The following is an 18,806-nucleotide window of genomic DNA, read 5'->3' on the forward strand; positions in this document are numbered from 1 at the left end:
ATTCCGTATACGGAGGACAAACCGCACAGCCCGGAGGAAATATATGTATGTACGAAGGTTCTCGAACGGACAAGAAAGAACGAAAAGAGGTCGTGGAATTCCATAGAAACGTGTAAACACTTGGGCCGCGTGCTATCACGTACGTACTGTATTCGCATACTTACATCTTACGTCGATTGGTGAGTCGCGCGTGATAGACTTTGGATTGTGTATCGCGAAACTTTTGACGTCGAAAATACGAACTTGCTGTTCGTTCGTTGAATGTTTCGTCGTGCAAAAACTATAGCTACCGGTTGCTGTGACGCATATAGTCGAGAAGAAGGGAAAGAGATGCAGGTGAAGGATGCGTGCGACAGGAAGCGGTTGGTGTACGACGGATGAGAGACACGCAGCGATCTATCGATACGAGGAAACGACGAGTTTTCGCGTCGCGGTGCGTCGTCGTCAGTGTGTTTCTAGAACTCACGTACTACATACATATTTCGTTTCTTTGCGCGAGCTCTAAGCCACTCTCGCCACCGCTACTTCAATTTCTTGATCTCGTGTCTCGTTTTGAATTAGCAATATCAAAGTACAAGTACTAATTGTATAGCGTGAAAGTTTCTTTGGCTTGACCGAGTGAAATTCGCGAAACCGCGTTCTAACCTACTAGAAAAAGCGTACATAATGGAGGCGCTAAATGCGCTTACGCAAAGACACGCACGAAACCGTAAATCTGAAGAAACTGTCGATCCCGCTGTTGATCTGTACGACACAGCGGAAACGATTTACGATCTCCTTCTTTTTAGAAAGACATTACTAAACGATTGAGAATTACCGCGAGCGCGTTTTCAACGATCTTCGACGATCGAATATCTAGCGAGAGGACTTTAGCTGGTTCACGAGCTATACACCGAAACTACGCGATCGACAGCGAACGAAATGAACGAATACGAATAAGAATTAGATACAGACAGGCAGCGTTGTTCGACATAACGACATCTCTTTCGACTCGTTTCCATCATCAGATCACTCACTTTTAGAAACCATGCGATTTCCTCGATCTCGGTTTGCTGTTAATTGCACGTCGCAGATTTATCTCGTTGCGATTTCATTGATTAAAAACATAAACTTGGTTGCAACAACAGCCAGAGATCTAGGGAAGTAGCAGATGTTGCGTGGGTTCCAGGTACCAGAATCGCAGCGAGGCTAAAGAGAGCCTCCAAGCTGAGCTCGGAAGGGGCAGGGAGAGAGGTACACGGAGACGCCGATATTGGGTTAGTTTTTACAACTGGTTTCTAGTTTCCACAGTGGTGTAATGAGGCCTGTGCTTCCCGTGTAGACGTAGACGAACATCACGTTCCAGATTATAGTTGCGTCGCGACGCGGTACGACGCGGTACGACGCGGCGCGACGCGATACAGATCAGACAAGGACGAAAACGTAGAACGAAGAGGAACAAGCCATTTACCATTATTAATCATTGATCAGTGTCTTCGTTGAGTATTAAAAGATTCCATGTTGAAGGAATTCGCCTCGAAATACGTACATCCGATGCTTCATCGATCGACGCCGACGATAAGTGAAACTATTTACGTGTATACATATACTATATAGAATAGATCGACGAGCCTGGTGTAAATGACAAGAAATAGACAGTTTGCAGTTACACGCGTTAGTCTTAAGTAAAGGGTGGAAATACGAGGAAAACAGAAGGGAAGGATGCGTAGGATACAAAACGTACTACAACAGGATAGAAGTGGCGCATACGATCGGCCACAAATGGCAGAACAACTTTTTCCACGATTCTCCTAGAAATAAATATAACGCTCTTCTGTTTGATCTAAGCTCGGATCTTTTCTCGGTAAACGGCTTGACGCGTTACTAATATAAACGTAACCTTTTCGCTACGCCGATTCGCATGTGTATTAACATAAGACACGAAGACGAGTGGCGAATCGCCGAGTATCGATACCCACCACGTCGCATCCACTGCTAACGGTAAGATAATGCCGCGAGCTCATCCCCGCGCCCATTTAACTTTTATTAAGGTGGTGACGGGCATGACCTTTCCTCCATCGTGCCTCTCAATCAACGCGCATCAACGTAATGTTCGTGCCGGACATTTTTCTCACGTTCCGTATCTTGCTTTCGGGCCCTGAATAAATAATCACGGTTTTAAAGCGCTGCTATCGAGCCTCTTCTCAGCGGAAATTCTTCCCAATCGCTGTAACCAACCGATCCTTTTAATTGTACAATCTCGTTTTTAACCCGAGTCGGTCGACCCACTTTTCACACCGGTTGCTCGTGTTCGGTAATCTTGCCAATATGTTGAAAAATCGGACGAATCGTTTGGTCGATGTTTTCCTCCTTATCATCGATCGTACCTACATCGACGTTGGGTCGTTATTGCAAGCGAACCTAGCTCTTAACTTTGTCGTTGATGATGGTATCTGCCGTCTTTGCTTTCGTTACAGGAACGAGGACAAAGAGCAAGGTGATAATCGACGATTCGATATTCGCTGTTTTCCCACCGATGGAACCCTTTTTCGTACGTCGGAACATCGATTGATCCGGCGTTCTCGACTCCATGTTCTACGTTCGATGACCCCTTTTCGAGGTTTTGAATCGACGAGTTCTAAAAGTGATCTCTCTAATGCGATGCATAGAAACCCGCGACGAAAGGAACAGAAAGTTAGCGACGCTACGTGTAATACGACAAAGAACGAACGGATTGTTAATCGTTCGATTATGTGGAGTCGATAAGAATCAGCAGCGGCTAGGTCATGGTGTGCGGATCGATGGGAACGTAGCTGTAAGAACGTTTCGAGAAGAGACATGTGCCGCGGTGTATCTGTAGTCGGTGCTCGTCGGTCCTACGTGCCGGTAACGTTATTTCGTCGACTTTTTTCTCGGCATGTCCATGTACACAGGGTTCGATCCCCTGTCCTCTCTGTGACAGATTTATGTTATCCACATTGATGCTAAATTACGCCATAAATTAGCTTTAAATTCGTACTTTCGATGCATCTCGACCTCCTCCTTCTACTACTCGTCCCGATTCTTCTCAGCTTTCCGCCTTCCTGTCGTCCTTCGACATACCTCTCTCTCCTCTCTTTTCATTTTGCGTACAATATTACTTCGTATAGGTACGAACGATCGGTGAATTGGATCGACGCTTCTCAACGCACGTTTGCCATTTCTGTTTGATAGGTCGGAAAGGATCGCGATCGTGACGTACGTCGAAGTACGTCGTCGCGACGCATCGCGTCGCATCGCACGGGACAATCGAAAAATTGTAACTTTTGATTAGAAAGAAATGGGAAGCTTACACGGAAGGATCGAAAACTGTTCGAAGTAAAAAGCGAAAATTAAGGCCCGTTAATGCCGATATATCGCGATCAAGTACCGTTTCAACAGTTTGAACATTGCGCGAACGCTGTTCCCCCCCCCCCGGAGAACCTCGTTTCGCCGATAAATCATTCAATGGACGCGTGTAATCGATCGCCGTTTCTTTCTCGATCCTAAGGTATCAACGATGCTGGATAAAAATGACCGACGCGGACGCGACGCTTCGTGACCGATCTTCTGCTCCCATCGGAAACCAAAACGTTTCTAGAGCAACTGGCAAATAAGTCTGGATAGACGCTTGCAAAAGTACAAATTATAGTAACCTATAATGCGATAATTTATTGATAAACGGAAAAACAACAAAACGTGTGACCGTCAGGTACAATTCATCGTACGTAACATAGTACACACTTATAGAGTACGTACGAAAACGATGCTCCGAATCCGTTTCGCGTACACATTTTATAATGTCGAGTACGTGACCCGTTACGCTGCCACGCACAAACGATCGTTTTTACTCGTCGTGTAACGTCCGAATTCGCAATAGCTTTTGTATTTTGTAATATCGTGAAACGTAACTGTTAAGTGTCGTCGTGATAACGACCGGACGTACAGTCACCGCTACGATCGTAACCAATTTCAACAAGTAAATAAAACGATTGAAATACGAAGTTGGATATTGGTGCATATACGATAAGCACGATGACTGGTAGACGTAAGACTAGCGTTAATAATACAATACGAGCTGTATGCGATGGCAACGTCTATGGAAGTCTGACTCTTATCGTGAGCGTCAACGTGATCGTGAACGCGGATATAAATATTAGCGTAGAATTAGTGATCGACGATCTGGACCGATCGAATCGCTTATTGCGCGCATGATGCATACAACAGATATATCATCGATCGCGATGCTTGTGATAATAATTGACGATATTACGATACGATATTGCGATAAATACGTTTCACGGATACCTTGGACCTTTTCACGTGTACATCTAAGTGTATGTTCGAGCTAGGATCGATTATTTCGAACAGGAAGAACAGTACCAAGTGAAAAGACTGTTTGGCGCGACGACAGTCGGTCGTGCAATAATTTACAATAATAATTTACGCGTTGAAAACAGTTGTAGGTTGAGCAATCCGCTGATTCGTCACGACACGCGACGTATATATTTCGCTTATACGTATACATGCGCGCATATATCTACGTATATGCACGCATGCGTGTATCAATAATTTATACGCATTTATTTTGTACGCGCGATCGTGTGTGTGTGTGTACATATACTGGCACATTAGAAATTGGCGCGCGTTCTCGTATCGAAGACGAGAGACCGTGCTAGATCGATAGATCGCGGATCTACCACGATGAGCCTCTGCAAAGGTGATCGCGTAATTACGTGACAAAGTAATTGAAAATAATCGGAGGAAATTGGATCGTTGAAACGCGAGCCAAATATCCGACAGATTACGATCGAACGAACTCGCTGCAGATTCGCGTGTGCGTATCGTTATCGTTAGCTATTTCGATTAGCTCACAGATATTTGCTGGTTCGACCGATTCGAACGTGATATTCGCTCGATCGAATTTCGTACGATCGAACTTGTCGTGTTCCGTATAAAACGACGTTCGGGTTTATCGTAACAGGTGTGTGGAACCTAGAGCCAAGTCGAATCTCGATTTCATTGATGCTTGGATCGTACGGTGGCGTTTTGCAAGAAAATCCGTCGACCTGTCTGCGCGAACAGTCTTAATTGGCGTTGATCTCGATCGTGGTCACTGTGTTTCCTCGGTGTTCGTCTTCAGCCGCGGAAGAAGAAGGTGGTACGGTGAAACTTGCTAAACCGCTCGCCACCAGACTCATCAGATTATTTTGCCGAGCTTTCGCGAGCTTCTCAGCGCGCGCCTTTTCCTCCGTCTTCTTCTTCTCGATCGCTGCCGCTGTCGCGCTGTTCCTGTTTTTCGTGTTCTCTTGAACGAATTGCTCGAACTTCGATAGTTGTCTCTCGGTGACGCTTTCCGGGATCTCGTTTCCCTCTACCGGTACGCCGTGCTTGCTCACGGTAGGTTTGTAAGTCTTCACCTTTGAATGACCTTGAATGATAAGGTACATCGGGCCACGGATAGGTTTGGCCGGTTGTTTATAATGCGAGAAGATGGGATCCGTGGTCAAACTCGGCATGGTAGTGATCGGAGGAGTCGTGGAGTCCGGAGGACGAACCGAGGACGACCCGATCGATATCTTCTTCCGGCTGTCTCGTTCCTTCTCCCGCTTCTCTTGTTCTTCCATTTCCACTTCCATTTCCACTTTCTCTTTCTCCTTTTCTCTGTCTTCTTCTCGCTCCTTCTCATCGGCCGCTGCCTTTTTCTCCGAAGAATCTCGGTCGTTCGTTTGCAAATGTCGAGTGTGTGCGTCGACAACGGTCAAAGCCGAATTCTCGACCGAGGACGATGGAGCGGTAGGCAAAAAAGGAAGAGAAGTAGGCGTGGGAAGGATAGACGTAGTGGTCTCTGGTACGCGAGATCGATGCCGATCGAAATAATGATCCTCCGTGGCGATCGAGTGCGCGATCAAAGTGGAAGTTCGCGGCGGCGAATCAACGAACATCGAGGGCAAATTCTGTAACTGCGGCGGCGATCGATGCGCGGTCGACTGATCTCCGACGATCGATGATCCCATATGATCGATCGTTGATCTCATGGGCGGAGGCGGTGCGTGCATGTGTGTCATCGGCGGGAACATCGACATCGAGACTGGAGCTCGAAAACCAACGGTTGGACGCATGCTATCGGCAAGGTGCATCGCCCCATGGTTAGGTCTACCCTGTGGGTGCATCATCGAAGAAAGAGGAGCTTGCGGTGGTGCAAACGCGAGCAAAGAATCGACAGGATGTCGGGACGAAAACGGCGCCATCGTCGAGTGGAAATGCACCGCGTGGTGCTGCTTCTGATAGGTCGGCATCAATTTGTTCGGTAAAATGGCAGTGGACGGAGAACTCTGTGGAAAGATGGAAGACTCGATCGGTAAATTTCGAACTGGCTGAAACTCGTTTTTCGATGAGCTTTCAATTCCCGCTTCCGTCCCCGTGGTCGTCGAATTTTCCACGAGACCGGCTACAGCGGTAGTTTCCGACGGCTTTAATTCTGAACTCGAAGCGAACTTCTTCTCCGAATAGTTGGCCGGCATCACGACCGCCACTTGACCGTTTTTCGTTTCGTGCGTCGTCTCTATGTCGAGACTATGGGGCGAATTAGCGATAACGATGTGCATTTTTTCGGGCGATCGGGTGCTATTCCATTCGTCCGTATTTTCCTTTTTATCATTAGCGAAATTTGACGCAGAGGTCGTTGTAACGGGTGACGCCGTATTCGACGAATCGGCCTTCTCCTTTTGACCTATAATCACATCTTCATCCTTGTTGTTGTCTCCGTCGACTATTATATTTGCATTCTGTTCGATGACAACTTGGTGATTCGAAGATGCCGCCGCGACGTGGTGATCGATTTCGTATTGATCGTGAGAGTAATCGGTGGTGTGCCGAATAGATTGACTAGCGTCCGATATGGTCGATGTAGACGACGGAACACCGTTGCTACCGGTTGGCCAACCGCCGGATAAAGTTTGCGTCGACTGATAAATCAGATTGGACTTTTCGAAGGAAACGGATGGCGTGGTCGCCACGCTTTCGTACTTGAGCTTCGTAGGCTGCGACGGCGAAGAACCGTGCACGCTCTTGATCGTTTCCACTTGCATAGAGACAGTTTGAAGCGGGCTTTTGTTTTGAGAAAACTTGGACAAAGTTTGAGACTGGAATTGTGATTTTCCCGGTTGCTGCTGGTTGTAACTTTTCGGTGGAGGTTGCGAAGCGTAGAATTGCGAGTCTTGAAGCACGGGCCCTTCTTCCGTTTGCGTGTTGTATTGTTGCTGTTGCTGCTGCTGCTGTTGAGTAGACTCGACAAAGCTGACGATTTTGTCCTTGTGAGTCAACGGTGGTGGTAACATCATCGTGTAAGGTTCTGTCTTTTGATTGTAAAACGGACTAGGATAATAGCTAGCTGGTATCGATTGAATTCTATTTTGATTCCTATAGTCGATCGGCCCGTTTCTAAAGTTGCTCGTTCTCACGACTTTCGGCGGTTCTGCACCGGTGCTACCGGTGAAATCGTTTCTATACGGAACATCCTGATGATTCGATCTCGTGAATTTTGGCCCGTCTACGAATTTCAAAAACTGTTCGGCTATTTTGGGGCTGGTTTTCTTCGCGGTAACTCCCAAAACGAGAACGTCGCGTTTCGCGGATGGCTCGGTCGTGTGAGAATCTAGCCAATATTGAACTCTATCGAGCACAGGAGGAACATAATCGAAGGTCGGATTGTTCTTCAGAGGATCTCCACGGCCAAGCGGTGTCCACTCGTCGTAATCCATTCTTGGCGAAAATACCCGCGGCTTGCCTTCATTTTGGCCTGCAAACAAAATAGTTTGGTACACTTGGCTGAAAGACAAAAACGATAGAAACGCGTGGAAAATACGAATCGAACGTATGAAATATATCTTCGAACGAACAGCAACCAGTTGTATCGAACGATCGATCGACGATTCACTGCAATCTCTTTACTCGTTCTAATCAACTAATTCTATCAATCCCATTGCTGTACAATGTCGTTCCGTACCAAGGAATTTATCGAACAAGTTAAAGCGACGCGTTATAAAACGCAACAGTCGACGAATAGAACGCGGTGACGTTGCCAAACGTTTTCGCTCAAAGAGGAAAAACGATATCGATTGTGCGACGGCGCGACAGCAGAATGATTTCTCTTGTCCATTTCCGCTTGTAACGATCGTTGATGTGCTTTAAATAACCGATCGTCTCGACGCGACAGTGCAGTGCAAGGAGAAAACGCGAGCTGTGCAAAAAAAAAAAAAAAAGGAAGAAAAAGGGAACGGTGGTTGTCGCGTAGAGACGACCTATGGGGATGGCAAAGCGAATATGTCTCTCAACGAATCGATTCTTTTCTCGTTCGCGTCGTCCGCTGTCACGAACACGCGCGTAGGGTTAAAAATGTATTTTATTCGAGTTCGCTGTACGCGCTTCACAGTTGCAACGAGTCGCGCGAGTGATAGTAAATAGTTTGCACAAATAACTACAACTACGGCCGGAGGATCGTGTTCGTTCGTGTCATGCGACAAAGGACGACGCATACACGAAACACAAAATACGTATACGTCTCGACTTTCACGAAATTATCGCACGAGTGTCTGACCAAACAAAAAATACTCGCACACGATGGTACGTATACATACGCGAAAACGAGCAAATGTGAAGCTTAGCCCAGACTAACGGACGATTATCCACAGTCAAACCGCATATGTTGCCCGCGGAACATTCGCAGAAAAATCTGTATATTTACACTGCCTGGCGACATGTAGACTGTTTACAGACAATCTGTCAGTCTGGACCAGGCTTAAGTATAATCGTCTAGTACGCCTGATTTTTATTTTTCCCCGGAGCACCTTGCTCCATTCCTTGACAACTGAGCAAAGATTCATTAAGGTTAAGTACTTGCAGTCCCTGCCATCGTCGGGACAAGAGGAACGAATTTCTTTCGTGTCCCAGATTTATTGTCGCTAGCTTCAAATCACTCCTATTAAAAACATATATATATATATATATATATACGTTGCAACGCTACCTTACCAAAAACTCGATTGTTTTGGAAAATATAAATGGAGATAATATAAATATTATCTATTTTCCAAATTTTTCATCGCTCACTGTTTACTCGCGTTGCAAAAGTTTAATCAAATGTCGCAGCTAATTTAAAGATAAATTTAACGATAAATGAATTTACCACGTTGCTTCTTTCTCTTATTTATTATATCGCGCTTATTACGCTCGTACGTTATTCTCTCTCTCTCTCTCTCTCTTTCTATTTCTATCTCTCTTTCTCTCTCTCTCTTTCTCATACACACAATTTTTCGAAAAGAATTATTCCAATAAAGTAAGGTCGAAGAGGTACATATGTATATACATGTTGGGTGTGTATCGCCTAACAGGCGAACATACACCACACGTGTATACAAGCGTTTTCCTACGTTGCATGTGTATCGATACGCGTGAGTGTTCTTTTAGCACCGAGCTGAGTGACCTACTGACCCGACACATACGCTTAGGCACACAGGAGACGTATATGTAAAATTTCTCGGCAATGGCAATACGTTTTTACTAAATACAAACCTAATGGTATCTATAGATTGAAATATTCGCTAGTTGGCAGAATGGTTGACAACCGACAGTGTCGAAAACTAGGCGATTCGATGATATTCGCCATTTACATACACGTACGCCTAGGGCACACGACGATTTCGAATTGGTGAAGTTCGCTTCAATCGATTCGAAACATTTTCGACGGCGTACGAAGTTTCCACGATACGTAGATTAAAATACTCGACCGGAAAAATTGCCGTAACGCGAAACATCGATCGCTCGTGTCACGACCGTTCTCTGTCCGCATACGGAAGAGGACGTCGACGACTGCGTGATCTAACGCTCGATTAATTAAGCCGTCCCAATTGGCGATCGTACTCTTCGACAAATTTTACGATCGACTAAATATTTATTATGCTCTCGCCTACGGTATCTGTCTGGAATAAAGGATAAGGAAAAAATTGAAGGAAAGTTGAGGTAGAAATCGGTGACTTACCAGTCTTGTTTTCGAACGTAGAGGAAACGCTTTGACACGACGAACAACAGATCAGCCCCGCCAAAAATAACCATCTATGTAGTAGATTCGCCGATCTCCCCGACATTTTCTGAAACAGTGAAATTTTCGATAAGGTAGCATTGCTACGTGTTATCAACGAGTTTCAATCTTCCGTTACAACGATATAGAATCTAATACGTTTCTGGAATCGAGACACGTTCACGATACTCCGTATCCGTATCTTTTCTTCCGAGAGTATCGACGAGTCGTTTCGCTCGATGGATACGCTTCGTTCAAGATCGATCGAGATGCGTAGAACCGCGATAACCAGCAGGAACTACCAACGAGTTCGACGTTCGGAAACTGTTTTCGTCCTGTTCGAAATCAATCGCGGTTAATTGACGAAAAACATGGAAATTCATGTTCGCGGGAAGGACCACGCTTGCGTGAAATTTGAGTTTGTTCTGTCGGTCGCGTTTATACGCGAGTTATTAATAAATTCCGTAAAAGGGGACTGTAGAGTTCAGGGAGTGGGCCAGAAAAGACGGTTGAAATGGTGAGGTACGCGCACGTGCACGTGCGCACGCGCGAAACTCGCCCGTGAATTCGGATTCAAAAGCGTCGAACGATACGACGCGATGGTAATACTTTCACCCGAAACACGTGCAAATCATTGTAACGACACGCAACAGTCACACAACGACGAACATTGTCGTCTCTCGGTTGCGTCTACCTCCTAATCTCTATCCCGATATTAGAGTCGGCGCTGTTTAATTCAAAAATGGACAGTAGGTCGAGACGAAGGGATGTTTGTTGATGCACGGGTTTCAGAAAGCCTGCTGGAAGCGGTTTCCATGGTATTTGCATGCGCGATCGTGGTACAACGTATATATGTATATCGAAACGAGGAACGAGAGAAAAAAAGAGAGAGACACGTGGTAACGGTAGACGGTGCTCCGGGCGCCGAGATCCTCTCTCCCCTCTGTCTCTGGAATAAGATTCCCAAAGAAAGAACGTAGCCAGCATAAACGAACAAGCAAAGAATGCCGCCTTCTACGATGCCGCCTTCTGATTCGGCGTGATTCGACCTTGAACCTCCGATCGAACGTAACAAACAATGTTCATCTGAAATTTTCCAACGGCGTTACGAAGGGAACTACGTACGTATATAAATATATATGTTTAATCGACGTTGCGATAACTCTCATTGCGTCGATAGCGACGTTATCGTTTGCGCTACTATAGAACGCATCTCCTCGATCGTTTCGTTCGGAATCGATTCGCGAGACCGTCGATAGATCGTTGGCATTATCGGGCCGCGTTTGGCTTTCGTGCTACACCAAACGAGACGTCTGTCTCTTGATGAATAACAAAACGCGTCGTCGCAAACACTTTCTAAATCGATCGCGACACAACGCACGACGAACGTTCACGCCTGATATTTGCTCGTTTGGTCGGTCGTAGGTTACTTTCCGGTTACACGCGAAGATAAAGATGTCGCGAGCGGATCGTCGGATTTACAGAAATCGAATTTACAACGAACCTACGAGAGATCGAGTTAAAGAAATAGCTTTATACTCTCGCACTTATGTAATTAGCGGGGAAAAAATTAGAGCGAGATTAAGGTTGTTCGAATACCGTTCCAGTCGTGCGAAAAATTGTCCACAACAGTTCTCGGTTCTCGTGTACGACGGTGGCGAATCGCCATCGAACCGTCCCTACTTACTAACCATGCAGCGCATTATGTGTTGCCGGTATCTCGAAAATATACTTCTGTTTCGCCGTGTGCCAAAAACAGAAAATTGTAGCCATCAGCGCCCTTAATTACTTTTTGTTGGTTGCACGCGGTTCAACGATAAAGCAAAAAAGCGCGGAGATTGAGATCGAGAGAGGGGACGGGAGGGAGTCTGGAGGAGCAAGAGCAACAAATGTATAATTCGGAAACACTTCGATTCGCAAAACTTTACTATCGTGGTGTAATATACGGGAATTGACGGAGCTGTTATTTAGAGGGTTAGAGAAGAAAGAGAAAAGGAAAGGCGAGGTAAGGTAAGGTAAGGTAAGGTAAGGGAAGGAGTGAGAAGAGAAACGAAGAGAGGAGAGAAAGAGAGGAAAGAAGAGAAGAGATGAAAAGAGAAGGGCAGATGAAAACCGGAGCGGGAAGAAACGGTGCGGCGCGAACGGCCCTGAGATCGAGGTTGGCTCGCGAGACAGCGTGGCCCCATGGTTTCACTTTATCTCTCTCCTCTGGACCACACAAGGTTATCGTGCGCGTGTGAACGCGTCTGTAAATGCCTGTAAAATTTCCGTGTCCCGTGTATTAGTGCGTAAACGTATCGTCGCACGATCGCGTCCCACGTTCCAGCTACGTTGATCCGGGAATCGGATGATCGACGTTGAAGTTGGCCCGCGCGACCAGCAGCTTCCGGGCAACAAAATCGCGGCGATCGAACGAAAGTGCTGTCTCGATATCTCGACATGTTGAAGTTGAGAAATTACCTATCGAGGTTAGTAGCCGAGCGAGTAGAGGCTGAGCATCGCGAGGCAAGGCAATGCAAGTGTTGGCTGCACGAAAGCGAGACAATCGTGATCGTAATTGCAGCCGATGAGTAAGCGCGCATCGTGGACGTCTAGCGGATATCGTGAAAAGAAGACAGAGGCGAGATGGTGCGTCGTGAAAATGCGAAGAGCGAGGGGTCCGATAGAACGAAAACAGCTGTTCTTTTCATCGAAAGGAGAAACAAGACTTTAACGAGACACATCGGCAAGAGGGCCGCGAGGGGAGTCGTGGCCCCAAAACCAAACCGGCCTATATTAGCTAAGAAGTTGTATTACGTATGCAGGCCGTTCGGTCCGGCTACCGCTCCTCCTCTCGCGTGCGATGAAATTTTCATCGTGGTTGCCTCTCCTGTGTACGGGATACTCATGCGAAACCGTGCCGAAATGCTGTCCCACGAATCTTTCCCGATCGGCTGGACGCGACGTAGCGCGAGCAATAAAAGCCGGCAAAAGCGAGAAAAAGTAGTCGGCCCGCAGACCTCGGACCTTGCCCGTCGAGACGTCGAGATAAGCCTGACAATTCGATCCGAGAAACCGATCGAACCCTTGTCGTTACTTAACGTAACACCGATTTCGCTGGTTACGCGTCAACGTAAAAATCTCATTCGATTAACGCACGATCGATCGATTGCCACTATACGACGCTATTTTGCCTGTCTTTCTTTTTTTCTTTCTTTCCACGAGGGAGTGGAAGGGGGGAAAGAGAAAGAGAGGAGGGGGCCAGAAGCGTCAATACAGAGATCCTAAAAGAAGAAAGTACGTATAGTAGTTCCGTATAATTCGTAAAGATTTTCTGTACTTCCGTTGGAATCGTGTCCCGAATAGGGGTCACGCGATTTACATGTGTTCGCTCCTTACATCGACGAGGATTTCACCGGTTCTTTTCTAGGTGGTCTTCCACCTGATTGGAGAAATAACGAAAGTTATGGGTTCCCGTGAACGGCATCAATCCCATGAAATAAATTACGACAACGAGACAGGGACGTATTTCTTTCGCTCGTATTCTTTTCCAGCGAATTCTTTCCTTGCAATCCGTAATTTAGGTCGTCGGGTATGGTTATAGTTGCATGACGCTGTTGTTAAAAAGAAAGAAGAAAAAAAAACAAATATATCGATTTCTTGTCCCTTCTCGCGAAGTAACTTCATATGGATATTTATTTCACCGAAATTTATGAAACTTCTTTGATCGAATAGCGACCGAAGTTTCGATCGAGACGATTGACGATTTAAGAGTCTGCGCCATCGTGTTAAAATCACGAGAGAGTCGATGGACCTTTTCACGAAATTGCTGCCGCTCTTGATTCGCGTTTCCCCTGGCTCGCTGGATATCGATCGATACTTTTTATTGTCAAAGAAAAAGACGTAGTAAGGTGCGCGATATAAAATAAAACTTTCTTGCCCGATTAAATCTATTATTCGTAAAATATCGAATCCTCTCGTGGCTCTAGCTTTCTCTGCTTCTCGCTTCTTTAACACGACAGGTATTTTATTGCATCTTCGTAAACATGTGCATACAAAAACGAATATTTTCTAACGATCTTCTACTTTTCCACTCGTTGAATCTTAAACCTCGAATTTTAAATATCGGAAATGTTCTTGCCATATGTATCTTTCGATCGAGTTATACACAGAAAGTATTAGCGTGTCAACGATGCAAGAATATCTATCAATTTTTCTCTGACTTTACGAAGATCGTCGGAGACAAAAGCATCGCTCCCGTTTCTTGGCTACCAAGAAAGATATCCATACGCTCGTAAAAAACTCATAGAGAAGAAGAAGAACGAGAACACTTCGTATCTGCTTGTACGTAGATGCGACCATGAATCACATGTATATGCAATATCCGGTCGTATCGAAAATTTATTTGCGAGTCTATTGCTGAAAAGTGTTTCGATCATATCTATACTGTGCTGTCGTAGTATACACGTAATATGTTTAAGTCGAAACGCATTTAATTAGTTTGCAAGAAAATCGATGGAGCTTCGAACCGGTGTAACTGTTAAACATGGAGACAGTTGCGAACGTGAAACGCTTCGCATTTGAAATAGCGTAATCGTCTTGGAAATCGCCGTATACCTATAACAAGTACATAACATCATCGATCGAAAGAATAGGATGTCGAGGATGGAAGAGCGGTTTCTTGCGAGCGAGCACGCTACATACGGAGAAGAAACTTTGGCACTCTTCCTGAATGTCGATGAAAGACACAGATGTAATTTCGCGCGCGCGAACAGTCCAATCGGGGATTGGATACCCGAGTACGGTATTGCGGAATAGAGGAAAAAAGATGGCGACCTAGTTCGAATAGTTTCTATATGTGTTATCCGCGAACGCTGTTTAGGCTGATTCGCATGAAAAAGTTGATTTCAGTAAAAGCCTTGCCAAGTCGATGTCACAGTTTCCGGCGTGATTCGATATTAAAGAAATTTCCATTCGTATGTTCGCGTTGCAGAAACCCTAACTGGGTGCGCGATGAACCGAGTCTGAACAACTAACCTAGAGTTCCACCTCTTGACGCTTAGAATGTCTGAGAAACTCAATCCGTCAAAATTCGTTCGCTTCTCTGCGCGTCTCTCGTTCCGATTTAATCATCAAATTTAAAATCGCGCATAGGCACGATACTCGAGCAACGTATTCATAGACCCAGGGCGTTCCTTCTTAAGTTAAGTAAACGTGGAAGATAATTAACGTCGATGAAAAGGTGGCTTTGAGTTCCGAATTCGAGATCGTGTTAGCGCGAGAAATCGATAAGGACAGCCGTAAACCGAAACGATTAAAGAGCGTATAATTGCACGAATTGCACGAGCATAGAAAACCGTGGTTCGTTCGATGCTGTGCGAGCCTTTCGGTTCGTATAACAATTTCGATAATTGTAATTCTGTCACGATAGACTGTTTCGTTCTACGTGGCTATTGTAACATGTTTTTCGAATTCGTGACAGCTATACCTGGACGAATCGCGTACAGAAACCGTAATGTTCCTCGCACAAGCTTCGCTTTTCTGTTAAACGTACTTTCTTGCAGAGACTAGGAACGATGGAAACGGTGAAATCATGTGAAAAGTAAAACGAACAAGAACGATAAAGAAAATTTGAATCGTGCTTAGATCAAAGCCGCTCTTCAGTCAAGTTTCGCTGATATGTTGGAACCTACGGTATTCGCGAATCCTCAGTGGCAACGGTTTCGCGTGTCGCGGTACGAATCTCCTTTGTTAATGGGTAGCATTAGTGTGAACTCATTTTCGTTCGTACGTGCACAAATTGTACGCAGATGCTGTATTACGCTGTTTCGAGAAATCTTTCGTCAAAACTCAAACGTTTCACATCCGTCTTATCAATGGAATGATCCAGTTCTCGACATTCAAACATCAAGCTGGCGAATCCGTAAAACGAATACGATCGTACCCTGCAGATACGTTTTAAGCGTTCCTCTTTTTACACGCATAGCGTATTCGTTCTATAATACATGTCGCTTCGTCGGTTCTTCGCTCGTACTATTCGACACAGGAACAAGAACAACGAAAAGAAATGAAAAGAACTTACCGCGGTTGTGGCGAATCCCTTTTCCTTGTACCAGTAATCCCTTCTATTTGGAAGCGATAGCTGTAAATCTATCGAGCAACCTTAAACAAAAACTAACGACGTTCTTTCGTTCACGGGCATAGCTTCTCTTCCTCTGTAATCTCTCTCGTTTTCGTTACGTTATCTTTTCCTTTGTCTTTGAACGATTAGAAACCGGCAAGGGTAACGACGAGGATGAGGATCGAGAGAACCAAGACAAGAAACAAGGCCGAAACGACGAGACAAATCTCTTCGACGAAAAATATTTAGAAGATTATCTTTCTCGAGCGATAAAGATACAAACCGAGTTGTTTTAAGCGAACTGCGAAATCAAACGATCGATCGTTGAGTTGTGCGTATGCGTGCGCGTGTGCGTGTATGTTAGTGCGTGCGTGGATATGTATGATATAACCGAAAAATCGCGAAAAGTAACGAGACTCTCGTCGGATTTGTTTAGCGAAAGCTCCGGTTCGTTCGAAGCGCAGTGGAGAACTGAGCAAAGTGCCGGCCGGTCGAGGAGTCAGACGGGCTTTTCCAACCGACTTAACCAATCGCGACTTCTCTCTTGTCCCACGTGCCTCTTTCTCTCTCTCTCTCTCTCTCTCTTTCTCTCTTTCTCTCTCCTTCCCATCACCCTCTTTTCTCTCACCACCGATTTTGCACTCGACAGAGTTATCGCTAGCGTTGCGTTCAACTACACCCCCCATAACGATGCATCCCTCCATGCGTTGCAACCACAACCCCGTATTCTCCAAACGTTCCCCAGTTTTGCGCATAATGTATCGACTAAATTTTCCTGGGATAAATTTCCAAGGATAGTTCTACACTGTCTTCTGCGATCTCTCAGATCGTCCGATCCTAGATCGAAGGCACGAAGTACCGATCGTTCTCACTGAGAGAATCGAGGAATTTGTGTGAGCGTGTATAAAGCGATACGTTGAAACGAGGGTGGGAGGGCGGGCAGATAGAACGGGAAAGAAAGAAAAAATGGAAAAAAGAAGAGGGGGGAAATAAATATGTACAGCATACAAAAATACTATCGAAGGAAAGCCGAGCGTTTAACGCGTATCTATTCTCGCTAGAATTCTTCGAAGATGTGCCACATTGACAAATACGCGCGTTCGACTCGACGCAATGTAGCCTCGTTTGCCGTTAATGGGCAAGATATGTTTTCGAATCTAAAGCTTAATCGGACTTCTAGTCTGCAGTAATATCTGGTTCATACGACCTATACGTGTAGCGAAATCAAACCGATAAGACGGCTGCCTTAAGAAAATTTGCACGATCCAAGTACACGGTTTAATTAGATCGTAGACTTTCGCGCATTAATTAACTGTATGGCAGTGTCCGCTTCTGAAATGGAAATCTGCTGAGCTGAATTTTAAAAGAAAAATGCAAAAAGCGATTCGTAATTCGACTCTATTGTATATAACTCGGTTATATCGCTTCCTCTTGAGGAATGGAAAGGCAAGAAGATTCGCGAAGCGTAATTTACGATCGACAATGAGAAATAGAGCTCGATAAAAGAAATAAGGAAAATGTGGAAGGGGGATAGCGAGGGGCAGAGAAACGAAAGAAACAAAACTTAAGTCGGATCTATTTGGTTCGTGCCCCAAGTTGCCTCGAACAAAACGTGATCGAGGCCTTACTTTCGAAGTTGTCTGCAGAGGATATGTATGGTCGATCGGGCTGCATGTGCTTCGGTCGCTTTCCTAACGACGAGACATGCTTTTACCAACGATGATACTTTTATGTGCGCGTGACGTGCTGTTTTCATTGACGCATTACTGAACTCTGATTGTTACGATCAGCGGTGTCGCATGTTCATACACATATATGTATAAATATTACTACAAAAAATCGTAGTCATTGGCTTCGTATAAAGGATAAGATGTATATCCTTGCAAAGGACAAAGATAAAAGAGAAAGAAGAGGAAGGAGAAGGAGTTACAACAATTTAGTTCTTTCGGAATGCACTTCGTTTTCGTTTCGATGTTATAGGTTATGAAGCTTGGAACGAAAGTTGAACGTTTCGTTTCAAAAAATTCAGCGCAATTATCGCGCTAAATATTCGTAAGTAACTCTCTTGAATAATCGTTAATGAAACCAGAAGTTAACAGATCTTGACAACGTCCTATTTTTGTTTAATGGAAAAATGTATGTTAACGCAGAAATATCTAACGCGCTGTATCGTATTTGTTCCTGTTCTAACAACATTCTCTTTCCTGTTGATGAGCTTAATTCCTGGCCTTTATTAGCTTTTAAGTTTGAAAAGAAACAACCAAGCCACTAACGAAGTCGTAAGTCGTAATATACGAAGGAACACGTTTAAGAACCGGAAGTATAAAGTATACCGTGGCTTCGAGTCAATTTTACTTTCACAGCAACGAATTATTTCAATACTACGCTTCATCGTGCAATCAATTACTTTCATAGAACTAAATCTATCATTAATTTACCCTGTCGCATAAAAATCCACTCTGACTTTATATATAGCAGCATCGATGTCTCGTTTCTATGTAACATCTTTTACAACGGTACGAAAGGAAGAAAGCTACATCGTAGGTAAATATAATGGAAAAACAAATATATGACATAAATTTATGTATGCAACTTTTCAAAAGGAACTGCTTGGTTTTCATAGCAAATTAG

General features: G+C 44.9%; 2 protein-coding genes across 2 annotated transcripts in view; one reads left to right on the forward strand and one right to left on the reverse strand.

The window, feature by feature from the left end:
* Positions 1–3,649: 3,649 nt before the first annotated feature.
* LOC100646057 lies at positions 3,650–16,835 on the reverse strand. The gene is made up of 3 exons (XM_003394986.4): positions 16,137–16,835; positions 10,037–10,145; positions 3,650–7,798 (listed from the first exon to the last, which is right to left on the reverse strand). Exons 2-3 carry the CDS (start codon positions 10,140–10,142, stop codon positions 5,085–5,087), a joined length of 2,820 nt encoding a protein of 939 aa, XP_003395034.2. The 5' UTR covers positions 10,143–10,145; positions 16,137–16,835; the 3' UTR covers positions 3,650–5,084.
* LOC100648014 (cleft lip and palate transmembrane protein 1 homolog) overlaps positions 8,604–18,806 on the forward strand; it is a 34,286-nt gene continuing 24,083 nt past the window's right edge. The window contains exon 1 of the mRNA XM_048405225.1: positions 8,604–8,622. Within this exon, the coding sequence (XP_048261182.1) occupies positions 8,620–8,622 (3 nt within the window). The 5' untranslated portion in view covers positions 8,604–8,619. The remainder of the gene's footprint in view (positions 8,623–18,806) is intronic.

The sequence above is a fragment of the Bombus terrestris genome, chromosome 4, assembly GCF_910591885.1.
Source record: "Bombus terrestris chromosome 4, iyBomTerr1.2, whole genome shotgun sequence".
Lineage (NCBI taxonomy): Eukaryota > Metazoa > Arthropoda > Insecta > Hymenoptera > Apidae > Bombus > Bombus terrestris.